The sequence below is a fragment of the Microtus oregoni genome, unplaced genomic scaffold (assembly GCF_018167655.1).
Source record: "Microtus oregoni isolate MIOR12 unplaced genomic scaffold, Mior012 000000F_ref0000247, whole genome shotgun sequence".
NCBI classification, from domain to species: domain Eukaryota; kingdom Metazoa; phylum Chordata; class Mammalia; order Rodentia; family Cricetidae; genus Microtus; species Microtus oregoni.
In genome coordinates this window covers 71637525-71663272 of record NW_024543059.1, presented here as the reverse complement: position 1 = coordinate 71663272, position 25748 = coordinate 71637525, and the positions used below count along the sequence as shown (strand labels likewise).

General features: G+C 37.2%; 1 protein-coding gene across 2 annotated transcripts in view; it reads right to left on the bottom strand.

Annotated features, from left to right (window-relative positions):
* Gstcd (glutathione S-transferase C-terminal domain containing) overlaps positions 1-25748 on the bottom strand; it is an 87290-nt gene that overhangs the window by 36909 nt on the left and 24633 nt on the right. For both annotated transcript variants that reach the window (XM_041655152.1, XM_041655147.1), the window contains 2 exons: positions 24689-24940; positions 19008-19101 (listed from right to left, as the gene is read on the bottom strand). In XM_041655152.1, the coding sequence (XP_041511086.1) occupies positions 19008-19101; positions 24689-24940 (346 nt within the window). The remainder of the gene's footprint in view (positions 1-19007; positions 19102-24688; positions 24941-25748) is intronic.

Here is a 25748-nt window from a genome sequence, read left to right as displayed (position 1 = left end):
GTTTATACAAAAATGTTGCAACAAATTTCGGTTTAGTCTTTTTTTCTTTTCTTTTTTTTTATTAAAAATTTCCACCTCCTCCCATTTCCCTCCCCCTTCCCCCACTCCTCCTCCCCCTCCATCCAGGTCTAGGAAGGTGAGCATCCAAACAGACTATGCTCCCCACAAAGCCAGTACATGCAGTAGAATCAAAACCCAGTGCCATTGTCCTTGGCTTCTCAGTCAGCTCTCATTGTCAGCCACATTCAGAGAGTCCGGTTTGATCACATGCTCGATCAGTCGTTTTAGTCTTAAAGAAAATCTCAAATAATCACAGTACTTCAGCTGTAAATATTTTAGCATGTCTCCCTGATATAAAAAGCCTTTTGCCTAACATCATAATGCATGGTAGCACCTCAAACAAAATTAATAATGATTTTTTTAAACACTGTGACCAGAGACAGGAAACTCTCACAGAGACTTCCTGTTAAAAATACAGAAATCTGCAGGTATGTGCCTTTATAAATTGTTTAGGTTAGGGATGTCTCAAATCCAACTAATTGGAACTGGCCAATCAGAGGAGGGTTAGAAATTCGATAACAGTTACAAAGGCCAGAATGTGGCAAAATATAGAATACATCAGTTACACTCTTATGCTTTTCAAATATGCACGTACGTCCATTTCCCCAAATCCCAATTTTGTTACTGTATTAACACTGCAGATTTGATCCTATCACTGTGTCACAGGTATTACATCACAGAAACCACAGCTTTTCATGTTCACTAAAAGCAGTTGTGTTACCTCTGCAAGTTTCAACATAGCTAGCACAACTTAAGGAGGTGACATCTCAGCTTTCTTCCAGCATTAACTTCCCACAAGTCTAGAAAATGCTACTTCAATGTACAGTATTTTACTGAAGAGCCATAGGGGATAACAGGTCATACAGTCCAGGCTCATTTTCAGGGCAGAAAAACCATGTTTAATATAACACTTGTACCTTTCATAATATGGTTTTGAACTAAAAACAAGTCACTGAGAAGTCATATAGCCTTTAAGATGTTATAGCTTAAAGGTCTTGATATGTTGGGCATATAACTTAGTTTTTATCTTTTAATTACTGACTATAGTTGATTGCATGGACTGTGGTCTAATAATCTGATCCTGATGTCTAGATTTCTCTGTACCTCATGGCTTGTTGATTTTCCTAGCCTGTTCCCTAGACTGTGATTCCCCATGATACTTTAGGATATTTTATATTTGTCCAGGAAGTAGCTTTGATCAACATCTGCTCTATACCACACAAAATACAAAAGAGACAGTTTACAGTTTAACAGCAGAATATACATTTTTGTCTTACTTACTGTTCGAGGGCTATGAAGACACATCATGACCAAGACAGCTTATAAGAGAAAGCATTTCAATGGGGACTTGCTTACAGCCTCTGAGTGTTAGCCCATGACATCATGTTGGAGAGCGTGGAAGCAAGTTGGGCATGATAGTGGAACAGTAGCTGAACGTTTACATCTATCTGATCCACAAGCATAAGGTGTGGGGGAGTGAGGAAAGGAAGGAGGGAGAGTCTAGGTCTGGCACAGTCTTTTTGAACCCCAAAGCCCACTCCCCAGTGACACACCTCTAACAAGGCCACATCTCCTTTAACAATTAGCTCCTGATCCTTCCTAAATAGGAATCAAACATTCAAGTATCAGCCTACAGGGGCCATTCTCTCTGCTGCTTTGTGCTTTCAGGATGTGAGCTCTCAGCATCCAGCTCCAGCTACCATGCCTGCCTGACTGTCGCCTGCCATGCCAGTATGGATTCTAACCCCCTAGAACTGTAAGCCCAAATAAACGCTTCTAAATGCTGCCCTGGTCATGGTGCTTACCACAGCAACAGAAAAGCCAACCAAGATGCTATGCCAACTGCTATGCCAACCTGCCTTCTCTGCATTCTTCTCCAACTGAAATACTGTCAGTAACCTCATTGGTTGTACAATTAAATTGCAATTGCTGTAGGAAAATCCTTCAGCCAGTAGCCTTTAAGCTACCTGCCCACTTGGGCATGGCCTCTTATAACATAAATGCCGATGTAACTCTTTTTCGGCTGTTGGATTTCCCGTCTGATCAGAGGACTGTGATCTCTGAGTCTATCCCTAAATAAATAACCTTTATTATACTCAATTCTGAGCTAGTGTGGGATTTTTTTTAGCGTCCCTCTTCATGCAATACTAGCATTTTATTCAATTCTTTGTTTCTCAAGGAAAGCACTAAAGTGCTGAATGAAAGTAACATTACATATCATCTTAATGTGAAACAGATATGTTAATTATTATGATTTTCTTTTTGAGAAATATAAGGATCAAATAATTCAGGCAACCTGTCTGAGAGAGCTACAGAGGGATAGGACATGGTTTTAAATTCAGGCATACTTAAAAACTAAGTTTTACCTATACTTCACTTTCAGACTCTTAGCTGAAACAACCTATGGTAGATTTGATTAATCAGCAAACTTCATAAATCAAATATATATTAAAAATTAATCCTTGCTAACTGAGAACATGTTCATACCTGAGGCAACTGTAGGAATTACTACAGAACTAACACTTAACTGAAAATATGATAACAGTACATTTCCTCCTTTGATGCCAACAATTCTCAGTGAAAAGTATGTTCCCTCAAGATGACCCTTGGAAATATTTAAAACTTTTTTTCTCTGTTTAGACATTTTTATGTGGCTCACATTTCTTATCAGTTAAGGTGGAAGATACAATAAAATTTCGTAGATACTTTATTCTAGTAGGTTTCTAGCCAGACACAGGAGCACATATTAGCTTAGCAAGAAAGATTGTTATAGAACATCATAAACACAAGTCTTAGGGGAAGGTAACGTGCAATGAACAAAGCAGTTGAATATTGCAACGGCACTCTTTTTCTTTTTTGGTTTTTCGAGACAGGGTTTCTCTGTGGTTTTGGAGCCTGTCCTGGAACTAGCTCTTGTAGACCAGGCTGGTCTTGAACTCACAGAGATCCGCCTGCCTCTGCCTCCCGAGTGCTGGGATTAAAGGCGTGCGCCACCACCGCCAGGCTATAACGGCACTCTTGTCCAACTTGAAAGCTCAGATCAAATTCCCTGCAGATTTCATCAGTTTTACACTTCATCATCTCTAGCAGTTTGCTGTTAATAAGCCATGAGTGACGAATGGATACAATGTTTGAAGCTTCCTTATCATGGGGAATGTTCAAAATACCTTTTATGTGCTCTGGTTAAGCAAGGTTGATTATTATTATTAACTTGTTTGTTGGCAGGGAAAAATATGGAATACACAATTAATATAACTTCTGTATGATTATTTGGGGTCTGGGAAGCTGGGAATGAACAAATGGCCTTCCTACTACAGATTAGTTAGTTTTCATGCTCAGGGATTGGTTGCTTTCATGCTCAGTTGGTCAAGGGTAGATTTGGCTCTGGATTCATGGTCAGGATGCGCTTCTTTGGTTGTCTTGTTTAACTTAGAGTACTAAAGGCTAAAAATGAAAAACCTGAACCAAAAATTAAAGAACTGAGAAATCTGCCAATGCTCCAAAAATTACAATAGCATTTCTCCTACAAAGAAAACTCACCTTTTAAGTTTTTTAATTATTATTTTTATTATGATCTACTGCATAGAAAACTTTTTGGGCTAGTCTAGCTCAGACAGCACGACCACGCCCAATCAGGTGAATATCAGACAAACTAAGGTTGAAAGATACCCACAAAACAATTAGTCTTATTTTTACAAGTCATTAAGGTCAAGGAAGACAAAGAAAGGGATTGTGTGTATGTGTTTGTGTGTGTGTGTGTGTGTGTGTGTGAGAGAGAGAGAGAGAGAGAGAGAGAGAGAGAGAGAGAGAGAGCCAAATGTGATAACGAACTGAAATAACTAAGAGGGGCCTTTTCTCTGCATGAAAAGACATCAATGGGGTAAATTGCAAAATCCAAACAGAACCTGTGTTTTAGAAACTAGTATTATACCCATGGAAACTCAGTGGTATTTTAATTGTCTTGTTTGTTCGTTTGTTTTAAGAAAATGTAACTGTATTTTCTTTTGTTTCTGTTTTAATGTGCTCCAGGGTCCTGTGCATCTTAGGTAAAGGTCCCAGTTCTGTTTATTTTAGGAAAAACACTTAATAGTATGCACAAAGAAATGTAAGCTTTTCATCAAAAACTATCACAAACGGTTTAAGGGTAGAGGCAGGGACAATATATAAAATGATTAATGGTCAAAATATTCATACTGGGAAACATGACTAAAAGTTAGATTAGAATTTTTTGTACTATTCTTGCAAGAACAAACAGTTTTAAAGCGTGTAACAGGAACACTTAGTTATGGTGTTACAAAACATACAATTCAAGTTTAAGAAAGGGTCCTTGACTTCATGGAATTTACCCCTTCACAGTTTCCCTTATCAAGAAATTAAGTTGTCACTTAAATATTTCTCTTCAGTTTATGTATATGAATAAAGAACTATGACATTACAGTTCTAAAAGCTAAAAATTTCAGTTTTTCAAGCAAACAGAATATATAGCTTAAATACTTTGAATGTTTTCCTGTTACTTTCAAATTGGAATAATATTACAAAAATGTTGCCAGAAACCCTTCAGTTCATTGTAAAGTAATATTTAAGTGTAAACTAATATTTAAGGATATATATACTTAAAACTTGAGGTTTTATAATTTAAAATATAATTTATATAAACATTTTAAAATCTAAAACCATTATTTTCAGTTTTAGTATACCTAACTTTAGATGTATTTATGCCACAAAAATCTGATGAATTAGGCTCTACTGGTCATGTAAAACACAGCTTCAGGACTTTCTGAAATTCCATGCTTTTTCTAGCTTCAAATGTGTCCCTTTCCCAAGTTAACTGTTAAAATTATGTTTCCGATGTGAAGATACAGATACCAATAAGAGTAGTCTTCTTCCACCCCACAATTAGAATCAATCATTCCTCATGGGAGTTGCCAGAAGTCTTTATTAAACACAGTTTATTGAGGATATCTTAATATATACATTAAACACTATGCCAATATCAGCGATGGTACCCTCACACTAGGGAACCTGAAATAGAAAGATTATAAATCCAAGGCTATGTAAGAAGCTCGAGGCCAGTCTGTGATACAGGAGACCCTGTCTTAATCAGCCAACCAATCAAAAAAAAAAAAAATCAACCAACAAAACAACAACAGCAAAATCAACCAAGTTAAACCAAAATAAAAATAAAATTCACTATCTAAGACACTGTGATATCTGTAAATGGCAACCCAGAGCTGGAAATGTCAATTTTATGCTGCAATAAACATGGTCTTCAAACATGACCAAACCATTATTTGGGAAAATGTTAACACTTGCTTCTGTTTTCTTTGAAGTAATAGGGTAGACATGTAAGTAAGCAGCTCAGGTGTAGAACTATATTCACTGGGACGTACCCACCCAGGACTCATTATTCTTGTGTTTCAGTGTATAACCCCCTCAACTAGATGCTAACGGACTCAAAACAAGGAGTTAACTCTGAATAAACTGTGGTTTGCCATGGTATTAAGAATGCTAATATTCTTAAAAAGCATCAAGGATAATCTTTCAGTTTAAGAATACATTCAACTAAGATTTCAGGTAAACTTACTATTTCAATCTGTCACTCATATATCCCCTTAGTCAGGTGCCCACCATTGAGCTGACAGCTTCATGAATCATTTATTAGGTGACAGAAATTATTCAGGGGAAGACTGACTGTTTTCCATATGACAGAGTCCCTTGGGAAAACACTTGGAATCTGGCCTCAGGGAATGGAGATGCAGACACTTGCAGCCTGACAACAAGGCAAAGAAATGTATTGCTGTCTTACAGTTTCCAGGGAACTGTCTTCCCAGTCCCTAGCTCTTGAGTTGCCAATGCCCAAGTAAAGAGCCATGCTAGGACTAGAATGCTCAGATTCCCACAGATTTAATAGGGGTGACAAACCACACAGACACAGAGAAGTGACATCAACTTAAGGCACAAGAAGAAAGCGACCAAGCAACACAGTCACAAGTGAGTGTCTCACCGCGTCTGACCACATTTCTTTCCACAGCATATTCCTACATTGCTACACTCCAGGAAGAAAATGACAAGCCAGCGAGTCAACAGTCAACTTTATGGAAATAGCTCAGTTTTGTATTATGAACAGAATGGTGTTCAATGGTCTCAGTAAGAAAAAAAAAGAAAAATGTTAGATGAACTATCACAGGCAAATAATAGTTTATAGAATGAATAAGCCAAGAAACCCTGCTGTATGCTCAGTAAATAAAGTAAACTGAGTCAGAGCCTTCCCCTACAGAATGACAACCACTGATAATCCAGCGCTTACTTGGCTCTATGGCCAAAGACAAGACCCTCTTGAGTTAGTTGGAACAGTCCCAAAACATGAACCAGTTTCTCTTCTTCATGGCCTTTCATGGCACCTACTGCTTCTATCCTTCTGACATAGTAATCCCTAAAGAAACAAAGAAATTATATTCTTAAAGGAAACACAGCTGGCAAAAGCTGGTAAGATCAAAGTCAAAAGAAAGTATCACAAACCAGTTTTTACTATTTCCTTAAAAAGAAAAGTTCTAAGAGACACCACAGCAATGTAAGCTTATTGAAGCTGCCTGTTCATATGGGTTCCTCAAATAGGAAGCCCTACTACAGGCCACCTGACTCAGAATTAGTTCACTGAATTTTATATTGAAATTCTCACTTATCTATCTCCAGCTCCCCCTTCTCTCAGTCTTTCTCCTTCGTTTCCCCCTTCTGCCTCCTTCCCTCTGACTCTAACTATCAATAAATGCATCTATAACTATTGACCCAAGACCTTGATTATAGAAAGCACAGGTCTTCCGCATATGAAGGTAAAGAGGACACATGCGTCCTACTTTGGTGCTGCGTCTTGAATGGGCATTCAAGAGATTGTGCAACAACTGCTGCATTCAGTTATCTACTATTTTGCTACACAATTTATAACAATGAATTGTTTAAAGATGGTTTTTGAGTAACTCATGTATTTGTGGCTTTTCACAGAAAAACATAAGTTTTACTATAATTTAAAAAAGGTCAATCTTTGTTGAGTCCAAAAAGACAGATGTACCACATTTTTAAGCATCACATCTCAAAGATAATTCTTTTTTTTCATTTCTTATTTTATTTATCAGTTTTTTAGCCATATTGTTTTTCTTTTTTTAATTAATTAATTAATTTATTAAAGATTTTTGTCTCTTCCCCGCCACCGCCTCCCATTTCACTCCCCCTCCTCCAATCAAGTCCCCCTCCCTCGTCAGCCCAAAGAGCAATCAGGGTTCCCTGCCCTGTGGGAAGTCCAAGGACCATCCACCTCCATCCAGGTCTAGTAAGGTGAGCATCCAAACTGCCTAGGCTCCCACAAAGCTAGTACGTGCAGTAGGATCAAAAACCCATTGCCATTGTTCTTGACTTCTCAGCAGTCCTCATTGTCCACTATGTTCAGCGAGTCCGGTTTTATCCCAGGCTTTTTTAGACCCAGGCCAGCTGGCCTTGGTGAGTTCCTGATCAAAGATAACTCTTGTGTATTGTTACTATTTTCTTCCTCTGCGTACTCAGTGTACTCTCGCAATACCCATCCTACGATAAGCAGTCAATTACTTCTGTTAGTCACTGTGGTAGTTTGAAAGAAATTGGCCCCCAAAAGGAGTGGCACTATTAAGAGGTGTGGCTTTGTTGAAGTATCTGTGGCCTTGTTGGAAGAGGTGTATCACTGTGGAGGCAGACTTTGAGGTCTCATACATGTACAAGCAAAGCCCAGTGTCTCAGACCACTTCCTGTTGCCTGTGAGTCAAGATGTAGGACTGTCGGCTACTTTTCCAGCACCATGTCTACCTTCAGGCTACCATCTTGCATCATGATGATACCATTATGACTAAACCTTTGAAAATGTAAGCCATCCCAATGAAATGTCTTTCCTTTAGATGAGTTGCCCTGGTCATGGTGTCTCTTCCCAGCAATAGAAACCTTAACTAAGACAGTCACTAAATCTGACTTGATGCTGGTAACACTGAAAGACATTAGATTTACAAACATGAATCTTGGTCTGAGTCCCCTCCTAACTCAGTCTATTTTGGGTAGAAAGCAATTTGAAGGGAAATCACCCTTTTAATTTAAACACAATTACTAACAATCAACCATGGAGGAGTAAGAGCAACTGGGCCAAGTAGCCTCCAACCTGTCCCATGAGCTACATTTATTTTTAGTGGGATTTATATGAATTACAATTCTTTTTAAATAGGCATGCTATTTTCCTTTAGCAATTAAAAGAAATTTCGTTGGCTCCTACAGTCTGATGAAAACACACTGGTATTTTAATGGCTAAATACACACACACACACACACACACACACACACACACACACACACACTAACCAAGTAGATCTCTGTGAGTTCAAGGCCAGCCTTGTCTACATAGCAAGTTCCAGGATAGCCAGAGCTACACAGAGAGACCCTGTCTCAAAACAAACAAACAAACAAACAACAATAAAACACAACAAAAACAAAAAGACTTGGCAGGGATATAATAAATGTATGAATGTAAAGTTAGAATCTAGCTGCTGTTTCAGCCTCAAATGCCTTAGACTACAGCATATTCTCCTCTAACAGCAGCAGGTACTGTCTGAATCTCTAGTTATAGACTTCCAGGTGTTAGGCCAGGCATTTTTACCTAGAGAAGTGAGTTTGCATTAAAGGGAGTACTGGTGGCCACACACTCTGCTTCCCCACTCCTGCCTCCTTCCTGGGAATCAGCTTAGATGTGAGATTGTGCTGTGAAACCACTCCCATCCTCAGAAAGGTTTAAGAGGTCCTTTCTTTTGACACATTCACATACAGGCATACACACTCAACAGAGAAATACACACATTCACATACAGGCATGCACACTCAACAGAGAAATACACACATTCACATACAGGCATGCACACTCAACAGAGAAATACACACAATCACATACAGGCATGCACACTCAACAGAGAAATACACACAATCACATACAGGCATACACACACACACACACACCACAATCAACCAAGAACTTGCATTTAAAGGTAAGGTGGTGCAGGCCTACAATCACAGCACTCAGGAGGCAGGATGAACACAAATCCGAGGCCAGCCTGTTCTACGCACTCAGTTCAGGCTAGCCAGGGCTACACAGTGAGACTCTATCTCAAACTAAACCAACCAATGAACCAACAACCAACCAACAGTACCAACATGGGACCTACGTAAATCAAGCTGCTTTAGTTTACATGTCACTGCTAACAATATAAACCGTACAAGGAAGAAGAAACCTAGAATGAAAGAAGACCAATTTCTTAAAAAAAAAAGTATAAAACTCACTCTTTATGATCATGATCTTTAACTGCAGAGCAAGCATTATAATTAAATATTTCCACAATTATGAAGTATCAATAGATATTTCATAAACTCCTGTTCTTACCATAATTATAACATAGGTACAGTCAACAAATGGGAAGTAGTTTGGTACAATATGATCTGCTAGCAGTCACAGAATAGTAGAAACAATGCTGGAAATAGATTAAATTATTTGATGTAACATGGATAATAAAAACCCAGAAACAGATATTGGGGTTCAACCAGAAGATCAGAAAAGCAAAGCAGCCAAGCCACTAGAGAGCTCTTTCCTCTAAGAAATCCTCAGACTAGAAGGGAGCAAGTTCTTGTCTCATCTGGGCTTACATTCCTCTCTAGTGCTGGGATTAAAGGTGTGAGCCACCACCACCTGGATTGGTTTCTGCGCTGATCTTGTGTGGCCCAGGGTAGCCTTGAACTCCCAGAGATCCATCTGCTTAATCCAACATGGGATTAAAGGTGTGTGACACCACTGCCTGGCCTCTAGTCGTTTAGTTTTACCTTCTGGTGTTCAGGAAAGCTTTATTTATAAAACATAAATAAAATATCACTATAATTTGAAGTAACCACAATCCAGGAACAAAAAAATCTAATTTGTCTAGGAAATGTGAAATTCTTAATATATTCATTTTATGTGATTTTAATCAATTTATTTCAAATTTCAATGGTTTCAACAAAGAATCAGTAATTGGAGGGTTATCACAACCTATCCCCTGAACCTTCTTCCTCACACCTTTGGTGTTTTTAAGCACCACTGTCTAGAACAGGTATGATCGCTAAAAGTAGCTTTCAGGGGAAGTTCTGTATGGATTTAAGTAACTTATGAACTATTCTTCTAAAATACTGTCAATAGATTTCCTTTCCCTAAGTCACTCAGTTTGATTTGGGCCGTGGTGATGCAGTTAGCACTGCGCTAACTGTGCATGTGGCTTCACAGGCAGAGATCTGCGTGAACGCTCTAAGTGATGACTATTATGACACACAGTATGTAGAGACCTCGAGTCTTACTTAGTTCAGCTGATTTGACAGGCATGTGTCTTTTTGTGTGGCACATAATGCGTGCTAGTTACTTAACCTCTCCAACAGCTTTGACTTTCTCATTGCAGGTGATGCCAAACATCTTCCTTGGCTCTGATTTCCCATTTTCCCTGCCAGCTGTCTCCAATTCAACCTACTCCCTGCTTTGAAGCCTTATTGCATGAGCTCCTGGAGAGGTTTCTTTGTCCTCTGACATGAAATGCACTTGGACAGTGAGGAGCTACGGTCTCTGCCCATTGTCAGAGCTCCTCTAAAAGCTTTGTGAAATTTTAAGTGATGGTATTATTTAGTCCACAAAGAGGAGTGTGTCTGTGCATGCGAATGTGTGTGTGTGAGTGTGTGTGTGTGAGTGGGAGGGAGGGAGGGAATATGAGAAAATACAAATGTGGCCCCATGGAACCTCTGGTCAATAAATACTATTAATATCTAGTTTGTTAAATGTGTATACTGCTACAAAATACTATTTTCTCATGGCAATATGCCAGAGCAAAGTCTTAGTAGAAAATAACTTATCTTTAACACAAAGAAGTGTCCTAGGAATTAAAAATGAAGAGCAATATGTGTGATTATACATAGCATGTTTATTTTGGCATGGAAAAGATACAAATTTCTATATTTATGAATAAAGAATATGGTCAAATTACAAATGTGAGTACAGATTTCTATATAAAAAATTTCTCCATAAATAAGTCTATAAAATATGTCTATGTACACTATGTGGTTCACTACTAGTACTGTGTATGTATGCTATTAAATACAGTTTTCTAATTATAACAACATTTTGTTTTTACCCATGCTTAAGGATACTATTTTTCTTTCTGACAAATCAATCTTAGACAACTACACTGCTTCAGTGCTTGTGAGATAGTGTGCTTGCACAGCTCTTGAGGAAGTCTCCTTGTTTCAGGATTCTTTGCAGTAGGAGCTGGCCTAATTAAATAAAATAATGAATGAGTTTGGGCACTGAGAGGAAGTAGTTTAAAGCACAGAAGAGAATAGTTCATTGTAGTTGAGCTAATTTTATTATAACAGTCTGGAATAGCAAAGAACATGCCAATTTAGCTGAAAATGCTCATTAGTTTTTATAAGCAGAAAAGTAAGGACACTCATTATTAATGGCATCATCCCCAAATATAATTATGACCACTTAGGTACAAAAAATAGTTCTTGCACATTTAGCCATATTAAGAGGTTTTAAGTTTAAAAATGATGTTATTTCCTGTGAAATGTTTAAAAATATGTAAAGGAATATGAGTTAAATTATGTGAGAAAATACTTCTTTGTGAATGTGTAAAATAGAATTAGTGTTAACTAGAAACAGAAGCTGTCTTTCAGAGCTTTCTGGGAAAGTGTATATAGTTGGTATATACATTTGCCAGCATTTTCTGCAGCCAGCTCTTTTATCTTCAATGAGAGTGACGCTGATGGCTGCAAATGAGCACTTTATTACAAGTATCTTTGGTTCAAAGAAAAAGGTTTTTTCCATTTCTTATGATGCCACACAGTAACTTGAACACTACTTAAAACAAAAAATTTACCCATTAATAATTTAAATATTTATAAAATTTCAGCAAAAGCTGCTTCATTATAAAGCATCAAAGCACATTAACTGTGGTACCCAATTATCTGTGATGATGGGAAAACTAATAAAATAGAAAAAAAACTCCGAAAAGCTACTTTCTTGATGTGCACACATATCCCAGCCCTAAGAGAACGTGAATGCTACTGTTACATGGTAAGACAAACAGATGCTCTGATGTCCCAGGAAGGTCTCTGGATGGCAGTGTCCCTCCACAATGGCACTTTAGCATTAAATGAGGAAGGATCAGAAACCTAGCCTAGTGCTGGTTTCAGAAACAAAAATTTCCTCACTAACATAAATCTCACTCCATTTTATAGAGATTGATGCAATACAATCTGTATAAAATAATACTAAGTATTTATCTTTGAATCTGTAATTTAAGTTCCTTATCAACAAGTTCATAACAATCCTAAAATAACTGGTATAGACTCTCACATCTTAGTGTGGTAACAAATGATTCCATGGGATTAGAAACAGATCCAAATCACCTTCTTTGTTCAGTAGTACTCAATTTGTCATTTAATCGTACACTTGTCTTAATGGAAATAAACTTCAGATAAACGTGTATAATCATATAGATATTTCGTCACATCAAGTATTATTTTTCAAAATTCCCCTTAAAACATACAGTATAATCAACTCTAGATACTGGCTGCTAAAAAACTTCTGTGAAGGAGCACTGGACTGAGCTCCCAAGGTCCCAAGGAGGAGCAGAAGGAGGGAGAACATGAGCAAAGAATTCGGGACCACGAGGCGTGCATCCACCCACTGAGACAGTGGAGCTGATCTACGGGGAGCTCACCAAGGCCAGCTGGACTGTGACCGAAAAAGCATGGGATAAAACCGGACTTTCTGAACATGGCGAACAATGAGGGCTGATGAGACACCAAGGACAATGGCAGGGGGTTTTGATCCTACTTAATGTGCTGGCTTTGTGGGAGCCTAGCCAGTTTGGATGTTCACCTTCCTAGATATGGACGGAGGGGGGAGGACCTAGGACTTACCACAGGGCAGGGAACCCGGACTGCTCTGTGGACTGGAGAGGGGGGGGGAGGAGTGGGGGGGAGGGGGAGAAGGGTGGGGGGAGGGGGAGAAGGGTAGGAGGAGGGGAAGGGAAATGGGAGGCTGGGAGGAGGTGGAAACTTGTTTTTTGTTTATGTTTTTTTTTCTTCTTTTCGCAATAAAAAAAATTAAAAAAAAAAAAACTTCTGTGAAGATCTATAAAAGGGTTCTTGAAGACTGACCTTAGAGTAGAATATCTAACAACACTAGGAAGCTGACCAACCCAGGTACTACTCAGGCATAGACCAGGGCTATGAGTTTGTCCAGCCCACTGAATCTATGAACCAGGGCTATGAGTTTGTCCAGCCCACTGAATCTATGAACCAGGGCTATGAGTTTGTCCAGCCCACTGAATCTATGAACCAGGGCTATGAGTTTGTCCAGCCCACTGAATCTATGAACCAGGGCTATGAGTTTGTCCAGCCCACTGAATCTATGAACTGCTGGAGTATGTGAAGGGGATGAACCTACAGATCCAAGACAACAAGGATCTCCATGACACAGAACAACAGGCTATCCAAGAGCAGCCCAGTGAGGGCCCACTATTGGTGGTGTAGCAAAGACCAGAGGCAGAGTCAGACCAAGTGCTCTTGGCAATGAATGCTTAGTCACAAGCCAAGCCACACTACAGATTCTATGATAAGACTCAGTCTGTTTTTGTTTTCTTTTCTTATTTTGTTTGGATTAGGTGGGGGAAGGATCTTTTGAATTTGGTTTTGATGGGGGGGGTACAAGGGCAGAGGGCAGACTCAAGGAGATGGGGAGATAAGTGAGATTAGAATGCATAAAGTGAAATCCACAAAGAATCAGTAAAAAAAATCATAATACATCCATCTACAGTAGAGAAAAATTACACTTTTATCTATCTACCCTTTGACCACACACCACAGTTAACACACATTTAAAACTGAAGAAAAGGAAATCTGGTTTCATGATTTATAAACAGAAAAAAAGAGATATAAAATGATGTATGACCCATTTCTTTAATCCCAGCACTCAAGAGGCAGAGGCAAATGGATCTCTGTGAATTCCAAACAAGTCTAAGCTATACAGAAGTTCTAGGCCAGCCAGAGTTACATAGTGAGACCTTGTCTGAAAAATAAAATAAAATAATATGAAGTTAAGTAAAATAAAATGAACCATACACTATGAGGTTTTAAGATTTTAAGCCACATAGTGTGCTGGAGAAACAGAACAATTCACAGCTGATTGAAAATTGAGTTAAGACAGAAATTAAGAAAGATATTAAATTATTTTTAGAATTGAATGAAAATTAAAACACACATACTCAAACTAAGGGGACACAATGAATATAGATCCATTACTATTACCCTGTACAAAACTCAAATACAAATGGATTAAGGACCTCAACATTAAACAAGACACCTGAATCCGGTAAAAAGAAAGTGGGGAATAGGCTTGAACTCATCGGCATAGGAAAATACTAAAACATACCTAATTAAAAATAACAATTACCCAGTTAAAAAGTGGAGTAAAGATATAAATAGGGAGTTCTCAAGAGATGACACACAAATGGCTAAAATCACTTTTAAAGAGTTCAATACCCTGAGCCATCATGGAAATTCAAATTAAAACTACTTTGAGAGTTCACCTTACAGTAGTCAGAATAGCCAACTTTAACAAAATATATGACAGCAGATGCTGGTAAGGATGAAGGGAAAAGGGAACACTTATTCACTGCCAGTGGTAGTGCAAACTTATAAAGCCACTATGAAAAATCAATGTGGATGTTCCTCAGAAAGCTGAAAATTGATCTACCACAAGATCTAACTATAGAACTCGTGGGCACATAGCCAAAGGACTCAACACCATACTACACAAAGGCCTTTTGAAAAGATATATGAGAACCCAGTACTATAAAAGTTTCCTAAACTATATACATAAATGAAAGAAATTCAAGTGGAGTCACCATATAATGGGGGAGACAAGTGTTCCAAATAGACAGTTTATACCATTAAGTGTTGGCAGAGGCTGTCTGTTCATTCCTGGCTTCTCAGACCCAAAATAATCACACAGAAACTATATTATTTGCAATACTGTTTGGCCAATAGCTTATGCATATTTCTAGCAAGCTCTTACATCCTAAACTAACCCATTTCCATTAGGGTTGTGACCTATCAGCAAAGTTTAGGTAGAGGCACCTGTCTCCTGTGGTGGCTCCATGGCTTCTCATTGACTCCCCCTTCTTCCTCCCAGCATTATTTTTAGTTTTCCTGCCTAACTCTATTCTGCCAAGCCACTGACCAAAAGAGCTTTATTCATTAACTAATAAAAGCAACACATATATAGAAGGACTTCCCACACCAACTAAGTAAAACCACCCTGTTTCTAGATTACATCTTGTTGAGTTATTGACTGAAGGAGTCCCATAATATCCTCCCCCAAACATCACAGGCTATTGCCAACCTATTGATTACCTTCCACAATCAGACAGAAGGCCCCATTGCTCAAGGCAACACTTATGTCATGAACATGGAGAAATTGAGCTGGTGCCCAACTAGAGGCTTCATCCATATTGACAAGCATTCCTGGACGTACAGTGTTGGAAGGTACGCCTAATGCTACTGGAGGAAAAAATAATTCCACCTGGCTGCAATGACTTTACATTGAGGCTTATTTTAACTAGTTTATATCGTATATAAATTCCTTCTTTGCAACCTAAATACTCTAAAGAAAACAAGTGGGAGAAAACAGTATTTACTTAAGTGGTCCTCATTACAAAAGGCTTTCAAATTAAGTATGTCAGTCATCTATAATTAATATATATACAGATGGACCTAAAATATCTTGGTATGAAAAAGGAGGAATTTAGTCACAAGGAAGAGTTTCTTATGGCTTGAGGCAAGAACATTTGCCTATCAAATAGACTTGGAGGGAAGGACCTGGTCACAGGTCACCTATACAGGTGGGTAACCAGTTGGTTAGGCTTTGAATCCAGGAAGGTGACACTATGAAACATGGCTTATATAAACAAAGTGGCATTTGAACTTATTCTTAAATGATGAGTATAATTGAATAGGAAAGAATAGTGGGAATTATGCTACCTAAACTGGTAGAAAAAATTGAGGACAGAGATAATTACTATAGATTTAACAGTGCAACTGAAAGGTGATTGTACAAGATCTAAGAAGAGAAATAGGCTAAGAATGTCAGACTGAAGAGACAGAACTGACTCTAGCATGAAGATGAACACTCCCTTTGTTAGTAAAAATTAAAAAAAAATAGTTCTTACAAAAGGTGTCAAATTATTTATATATAGTTAAATGAATATAGTAATAAACACCAATCTAAAATGCCAGACAATTCTGCCTTGGTTTATCCATGACTGAAAACTCTTTAAGTAAAAGCCAATGATATATATGAATAAACCATGGTGATTTGCTATTATCTCTTCCTATTTTTCATACTATATATAAAAACCAGATGAAACAAAGAGATACAAGAAGGGCTAAGGTTTCAGGTCAGTACTAGCTTGATTTCTCCATGTTCTATCACTTAAATACGAGTTGTCTTCAACAACAGGGTAAGACTGTCAAGTTCTGGAGGGTAACCAATAGCACTATCATTAGGATATGAGCTTTTGGGTCTATAGAATCTCACTGGCCAACAACTACAAAAGGACTAACATACTCCTGACTCTGGCTTTTTCTTGTCTTTTCTTTTAAATTTCCAGATTTATTTTATTTTGTGTTTTGCCTGCATGGTGTATGTATGTGCACCACAGGTTACCTGGTGTGCACAGGACCAGAAGAGGACATTAGATCCTTGCATGCATGGTCGTGAGATACCATATGTGTGCTGGGTTCCAAACCTAGGTCCTTTGTAAGAGCAGTAAGAGCTCTTAACCACCGAGCCATCTGTTTGCAGATGGTATCTGTGGTATCCAATAGGGGCAGTGCGGCCCCATCATAGGACTACTCCATTGTAACTCTTTTTATGTATGTTATACATATATTTCAAGAAGCTTTTACAGTGGTTGCTTTCTAGTGGCTTTTCCCAAAGGATTTTAGTGTTATTTATCCCTCCCAGGATTTCTTCCTACACTCTGCTCTCCCCTCCTCCACTCCAGTTTAACTCTTCTTATTCTAATACTCCCTTTTGACCCTTTACAACAGTACAGTCATCCCTTCTAGCTACATGTGGGTCACTGTGACCCACAACTGGGCCAAAGTACAGAGAACAAGAGACTGCTGAATGGTCAGCCCATGGAACACAAATACATCAACTCCTTCTCTCAAGACTGAGATCATTGCAGAGAGGGGTGGAAAGGGTGGAAGAGCCAGAGCCAGAACATAATTGCATCAAAACAGTGTCTCTGGACAGGGCAGAGCAGCTACACATATGAACTCACAACAGTTGTGATGGGATGTGCAATAATTGTGCAAGCCCAAGAAAGACCAGATCTTAGCATGGAGAGGGGAGCTGGTCACAATGTCTCATGCCTACTATTGGTAACTGTTGGCTGCTGAGATGCAGAGTCAGTTTTCTGTAAGTGTGGCCCCTGTGAAGTAGACCATGTTCCATGGAAGCTCATATTTCTGACTATATCTAAGAAGCACAAAATATTTTTGACAGATTTTAAAAAAAATACAAAGTAGAATGAATAGGACATGGAGGAGGGAACCTGGGAATAGTTGGAGGATGGGGGATGGATATGATCAAAACACTGAACAGATTAAAAAAGAACTAATAAAATATTCTGTTAAATTTACTTGTAGCAAAAATAAAACTAGAGAACAAGAGAATAATTGAAGAAATAAATCTCTGTTCTATGCTAAAAAAATTTTTACTGTTAAAAAGGCACTTTAAAAGGTATTTAAAGATTAACAAGCTCCTTTTACATGTTTTGTGGAGTGTTGGAAAGCACGGAAAATCCAGTCTTTTAAAAGGGCAAAGGACTGAAAATCAGTGTAATTGGCACCAAGGCTGCCCTGAGGATGCACTGGAATAGCAGGATAAAGAAGAGAGGCTTGTCCTCGACCGTCTCTACAGAGCTGGGGCAACCATGACTACCAAGAGCGAAGCATTGGAAGCTGTAACCCCGAGAAAACATGTACAATAGTACCATCCAGCAACAAAGAAGGACGGACAGACAGACAGAACTGGAAGCTAAAAGGCTAACTGTTATAGTCTTAAGTTCTACATTTGGAGATGTGTGAAATGAGGAAATATTACCTCTATGAGATTTACCCTTAACCCCAAACTGTTGAGAACCACAGATTAAGGTGAAACCAAATTGAATTCACACACTAACATTACAAAACCACAGGGAAGTAAGTAACCAAGAGTACATGCACCAGAAGAAATAGCAGAATTAGAACTCCATTAATATTAACTATACCAGTAAGTATCCAATGTAAAAATTATAAAATCAGGAAACTGAAATAGGACCATGGAAAGATTTATTTAAAACAAACCAAACATAATTTAGGACAATAAAATAAATAATTCTTTAGATAAATACCAAGCATGAAAGAGATATTTATTTAAAACAAGATTTTAAACAATTGAGGATCTGATTATAAATTACTTATTATAGATTTAATATGATGATGAATCAATTTTCTTAATTTTGATTAAGTGTGATAAATGGAATTGTAGCTATTTATGATGTCATTTGTACATTCTAAAATATAATACAATGAGTTTTAAAATGTGTCATGAAAGGAAAAAAAGAATTAATGAAGTCAATGTAGGAAAATGTGGAAAACATTAAATCTGAGTGATATAAAATTCTAAAAATAAAAATAAAATGAAAACTCACTGGATAGTTAAATACAACCGAAGAGACATTTTGAGTATTGTAAGATGGTTCTGAAATGAGTATCCATACTGAACATAAAACCTTCAAATCAAGCAAACCAAAGCTCACCTTCCTTTGGGCTAACAGCAGCAGGAAGGCTCTTCCAGTCAAGGGTCCAAGAAGGACAAGGGTGCGGAGAAAACATAGCTTCAATACCTTTTTCCTAAAAAAGGAAGGAAGCTTTCCAAATCAGTGCTTAATAAAATCTGTTTTCAAAGGCAACATTTCTATTTCATGCACTGAAAAAGATATTTAAAATTAATCGTATGTGGACCAAAATATTTTGTTCCATAAGAAAATAGAAAATGTTATAAAAAATGTCCGTTCAAAACGTTATTTTGAAATCAGCATATTGCTATTATTTTTTATTTGGAATAATAAAAAGTAATGCTGAAAAAATGTAAAAGTAGTAAGTCAACAAATATACTAGGTCAGGAATAGAGAAATAGTTAAAAGCATTAGTTACTCTTGCAGAGGACCTGGATTTGGTTCTAAACACCCACATGGTGGCTCATAGCTATCCTTAACACTACTTACAGGGAAGCCAATGTCTTCTGAATTCCTCTGGTACCAAGTAAGTATGTGGTACACATACAAATATACACATATATACAAACACCATACACATAAACAAATAAACCATACACATATATGGTATAATAGAGAAAAGTCACTAGAAAACAAAATAAATTTATAGAGATAAAAAGAAACCTGACATTCATAGCCCATCAATGCCTACCTTTACACATGAAAAAACACTTATTCAAACGGTAAGCTACTTAAAAACTGTCAACAAAACTCACAACCCAGAATGTCACCTTATCAGTTTATCTGATGGTAGTATCTCTAATAGATTCTAAAATTTTAGAGAAAAACTGTAATTTTTATTCATTAAAATGTCTTTTAGGGTTCTTTCCTATATTAGAAATCATGTATTTATAGCTAGGCATGGTGAAACACGCTTTAATCCCAGCACTTGGATCAGGAAATAAAGGCTAGCCTGGGTTACATAAGATCCATCTCAAACCAGTCAATAACCAACCAAACATTGTAAATGTATTATTTGTTCTATAGACAGTGACATGACACATATACAAATTTATAATATTCCAGTCACATCCTACAACATAGGTGACCATAGTTCAAATATTATCATCTCTAGGAAGCCTTTAAAAAAAAAAAAAAACGCAGCACCAGGGATGGTGGTACTCATCTCTAAGTCTCAGCACTAAAAAGTCTGAGATAGAAGAATAGCTTCAGCCTACAAGTGAGGGCAGAGTAGTCAACATTAAGAACCCTCACCTTTCTCAAGAGAAAATAAAACATAACAAGTAAAAAACAATAAAAATTAATGGTAATTCACCCTTAACTATCTAGTAACAGTTATTCATGAGATTACTTTCCATTATGAAAACTAAATTGAATTTGGGTCCCAAAAGAAAAAGAGAATACTAATTTTACTAGGGATACATATATAACTATAGATCTAGAAATCGAGTACTAGTTTCTAGAAGAATAAACAACACATCTCTCTGAATCACCTATCTCATTTCTATTACTTTTACTCTGATTTTGCTATTACTCATTTCCAATCTTATTCCTGCTTTAGGGTCTTTTTAAAAAAAAAAAAAACTACAACTATATTGAGATACTACTTGTACACAACAAAATGTAACTTCCTCAAGTATACACACTTTAGAAAATGGTGTAGGAAGTTCAAAAACCAGAGTTTTGCTTGTGGTTTATTTAAGAGAGGTCTTCCTGATTCAGTGATAGCAATAAATAAATAAATAAATAAATAAATGAATAAATAGAAATAAAAAAGTGCAGTTTCTGAACAGCAACTTCCTGGGTCGTGCTGCCAGCACAAACTCTGTCTCTTTCGGGAGGCCGAGCATTTAAATGGGTATGTAAGCAACGTGTTCCAATCTGCTTAATGGCTCAACATGGACCCTCTGCATACTTGGAACTAGGATGGTGTGCACAGCTTGCAAAGGCAGTGAACATGCCTCTGCCATGTTGGACTGGGTGGAGCAAACAGGCAGGGCTATACTGGCCCCAGCCACACCCACTTAGCATTAAAAAAAAAAAGATGCTTCTGGTCAGAAAATAATTACAGATACAAAATAAAGACAGATTCAGATTACAAAAAAAAAAAAAAACCCAAAACCTCTAAATGAATTGCAGTGTTGCATAAATGTATATAGGCTTGGGAGAGAAAAGAAAAAGAGTATAGGGAGTAATAAAAAGAAGCAAATCATTTTTTTAAAAAAAACAGTCTTTAAAAAAGACAGTAAACTTGTAGAAAAAGTAATAGAATAAGAAAAATAAGCCATGTAAAGAGGGATTATACACAGAGAGTCTGGATTATGTAAACTATAGTATTTTCTTTAAATTATTTGTGAAGGAGCTAAGTACAGAGAGTCATTTCATTATATGGACTGCTAAGCTAAACCAACATATATTAGAGGTATCTTAATTCCAAAATTTGGGTCTAAAGATTTGCTACTTTGGAAAAGAGGTTCTGCTTTTGTTTCCACAGAGGATGACAACCTGTGGAATCCTTCCACACTAATGTGGTTTGATGGACCAAGACCCCATAAGAGGTCGCCTTAAATGTCCCCCCAAATTACTTTACCCAACAAAAACCAGGAAGCATTTTGGAAAGAACTCTGCCCACATTCCCTAAATGAGTGTTTACAAATGTTTGTTTATATTTAAAGGAGGATATGCTATAGAGATTTGCATTGATATGATACAAATTTAAGATCGATCTTGTTTTATATATATATTTATACATATACACACATACATATATATGTATATATATTTCTGCTCTTGATTAAGGTATTGTGTTTGTGCATCTCATTTAGAAATGTTATATATAATTAAGAAATATAAATTAATAGATAACCCTATATAATAGTCAAGTTTGTAGTCATGTTAGTTAGGTTTTCTAGATAGATAGAGATATATTTCAGTTAGATAGGTATTCTTCAAATATTTCAGAGACCTTCAGAATATGGCATTTAAAATATTTTAATAACTTAGGGCTTTTCATAACAATGAAACACATCTGCTCCTGGCAGCACCAATCTACTTCAACAGGATGATGGGCATCAAAGAGGATCCTCATGGAGTTTGTTAGCCACTTGGGCAAGAAAGTGCTCTTTCCTGGACTGCTTGATGTTATGCTGTATGAATTGGACACGCAGGACCCAAGAAAAATGACTGCTGAAGTTGTCTAAAGAAGGTAAGTCAGTCCTTCAGGGATCCTGCTTTATGAAAATGTCTGCCAGACATTCTGTAGGACACAGAAGAAAGTAACTGACCAACTGCCAATATAGGTGGAACTGTCTTTAAAATTTCCTGCTTCATGGAAAAGTCTGCTGGATATTATGGGCCTGTAGGCCGAAGATGGATGCCCCAATGACACAGAAGAACTTTTGGTGACTGTCCAGGCAGCGACAGGTCTCTGTCAATTCTAGAGTTTGGATGTTGCTTACAATGCACTTCCTGTTTACTTAGGTAATATTATGTCCTTCTGGGATCTTTGATGGAGTTGAAGAATAGACAGTTATAGTTTTCCTCAGTTATGTAAGAGATAAAGTAGATATAAATATTATAACTATAATTCTTGCTAGATAACTGTTTTGTTATATGTAATTTTACTATGTTAAAGTTAATACTTTCCTTTTTATTTAAACAGAAAAGGGGAAATGGTGTGGGAGGTCCTTCTACATATGTGTTGCTTTTATTGGTTAATGAATAAAGAAGCTGGCTTGGCCTGTGATAAGGCAGAGTAGAGACAAACAGGGGTGGGCGACTAACTGAATGCTGGGAGAAAGAAGGCAAAGTCAGTGAGAAGCCATGGAGCTGCCTGTAGTCCACGAGACTTGTGGTAAAAGATAAAATAATAGCAACGGGTTAAGATATAAGAGTTAGCCAGAAATATGCTTAAGCTATTGGCCAAACAGTGATTCAAATAATATAGTTTCTGAATGATTATTTTGGGAGTCTAGGTAGCCAGGAAATGAACAAGCAGCCTCTCCAACAACAGAAAAGTAAATTGAGGTATTCATTTTTCTATACTTTTAATCTTTAAATATAATTTAATGATTTATTTAAATTCTATTTCTTTAAATCTATTTATTTAAATTTAACTTTAAATCATCATCTTAAATTTAAAGACTGCAATCTTCCAGAACAATAAAGGCTATTGCCATTGACCGTGGCTACCTCCCAGAACTTAATGGCAAGACCTAATTGTTAAAGACACCATACACTAAAGAGACAAGATTTGGAGGAACTGAGCTAAAATGACCTGAAAGCTTTAACAGTATCTATAGGTACCATGCCAGCTACCAAGGGAGAAAAGCAATCAATAGTTCTCCTAAGCTGTAAAGGCTATGAACCACAAAAATGACAAGCATGGATGATATCCACAAACGTGCAATAGTGGAGTCTTCATCCTATGGTTAACTAATAGCTATCTAATTGGATTTAAGGCCTTAAGGCTTATTGAAGGAGAGAATTCATGCCTAGTACTGTAAACATAGCCAACTACCTAAGGCTGTTGACATCATGGACCCTAAGGAGAACACACTACTGCCTAACTAAATTCTAAATACTTAACCTTAAACTCACAGATAAGGGTAGCCTCACCCCAACCAAAAATGCTTCTGTTTGCAGCAATGAAAACTACTGCAGAAATCCACAAATGGTCAAAATGCAAAGAGTAAGAAAGAGTACGTTATGTGCCAAGCCCAGCTGATACAAATATAACACAAGGCCTAAGGCTCAGGGAGCATTGAAGAAAGTACAGATTATATAACATCCAGGGGGCTAGCATGTTTTCTTCAAGATAGCGTCTTCAATATATGGCAAAGAAACTGCTCCCATAAAATTATCATGCCAACTTCAGATTAGGGAAATACTACATGGCACTATCACTAGATGAAAACTTAAAGGCAGTTACAGCTACTGAGAAAGAACCAGTCTGCCTCAAAAAAGCAGTCCCAAGTGGACACCCTTAAACACAAATAAATACAAGCAACATTAAGTGGATTCAGTGGAGTTTTTGTTTTGTTTTGGGACTTACGCGCGCGTGTGCATGTGTGTGTGTGTGTGTGTGTGTGTGTGTGTGTGTGTGTGTATGTCTGTCTGTATGTATGTATGTAATGAGAATGATTAAGTAAAAGGCCATGAATTTAAGAGGTGGAGTGACACAAAAAAGTTGGAGAAGAAACAGGGAAAATAGAAATGATATAAATGCAGTACTCATTAATAAAATCCTCAAGATTGAAGTTAAAAATATTGAAATCATGACACTTGTATGGAAAATAGATGGAGATTATCATTTTAATCTAAATAAACCAGACCAAGAAACATTAATTCAATAAATAACTAAAATCAAGACTGAATCAAAGTTCTGTCAAACAGCAAGCCTAGGTTAAAATGATATAGTTGACCAGATATGGTTACATTGGTCTACAACGTGAATATTTTAAAATGCTTTAAGAAAGAATACTACTTTTAAACTATGTATTTTTGCCTTGGTTCCAAAGACAAACAGCATAAAAACTATTCAATTAATTGAGGTTTATCTGAACACAAACCTAGCAGAAACATTATTTGGTAAATAAAGATACAAATAGCTATATGAAAAATGTATAATAGATAACATGAGAAAATGATTAATAATTGGGAAAGAATGCTCAAAGGAATTTAAAAATAAAGAAGCTAATTACCATTAACTTGGTCATAGTTGGTCTTGGTCCTCCCTTAAATAAAGGATCATTTTGTTCCTCTACGGCTATCACTTCATTAGAGTTCAGGTGTGATTTACTTGCAGAATTCAGCACTTCAGGCAAACACAGAAAGTGGATCCCACACTTAGAAGCTGCTGTTTTTACTTTTGGCACTTCCTGAATCCTCTGATACCAAGAGGCTAGGAGTGGAAATTGTTCCAGCTTCTCAGAAAACTTCTTGCAGATAATTACCTGGAGAAGATAAAGGATGTTTTAAAATACGTACTTTTGACTGTATATAACAGTGGTAATGAAGTATCATAAAACTCACACACCTCAAAGGTAACATTCAAACGAACTTCAGAAAATTCAAACGACTACAAAACTACCACCCCAATCCAGTTCTAGGATCCTATAACACTTCAACAATCTGCAGTAACTTTCTGCACATAACCAGTTGCAGGTAGCTAGTGGCTGATTTTCAATGTTTATAAAGCTGCCTCTCATACAAGTGAATAGAATTAAACAAGTAATTGTCTTTTTCACTTAGCATTACGTTTCCAACACGCACTCGTATTTGTTCAGCAGCACTGTGCTTTCTCTGTTAGCGGTACGAGTCATCACTGTGAAGAGCCGGCCTACTGTTCTTACCTGATAATGCAGCAGCTGATGGACACTGGCATGTTTCTAGGTGTTCGCTATCATGAAGAGAACTGGTAGACTGACACTACTGAATTAGTCTCCATGGTGACATACCATTTCATATCCCCACAGCGGAGATTCCCATTCCTCTACATCTATTTTATTTTATTTATTTTCAGTTTTTCTGTATGATGTCTTAATGATATATGTGTGTAAGTACAGGCACTTGATTGTTACCTACAGAAGGTATTTGGAGGTCAAAGGACAAACACAGAAAAATACTATTTCTCTTTCATAAGCTCATAACTCCCAATTAATGAAAATCAAAGATAGTGAGATTACTCAAATGTAATAAATTTCCATGTCCCACAATAAGAAGGAACCAATGACCATGCAGAGAACTCAAATAAGTAGATGA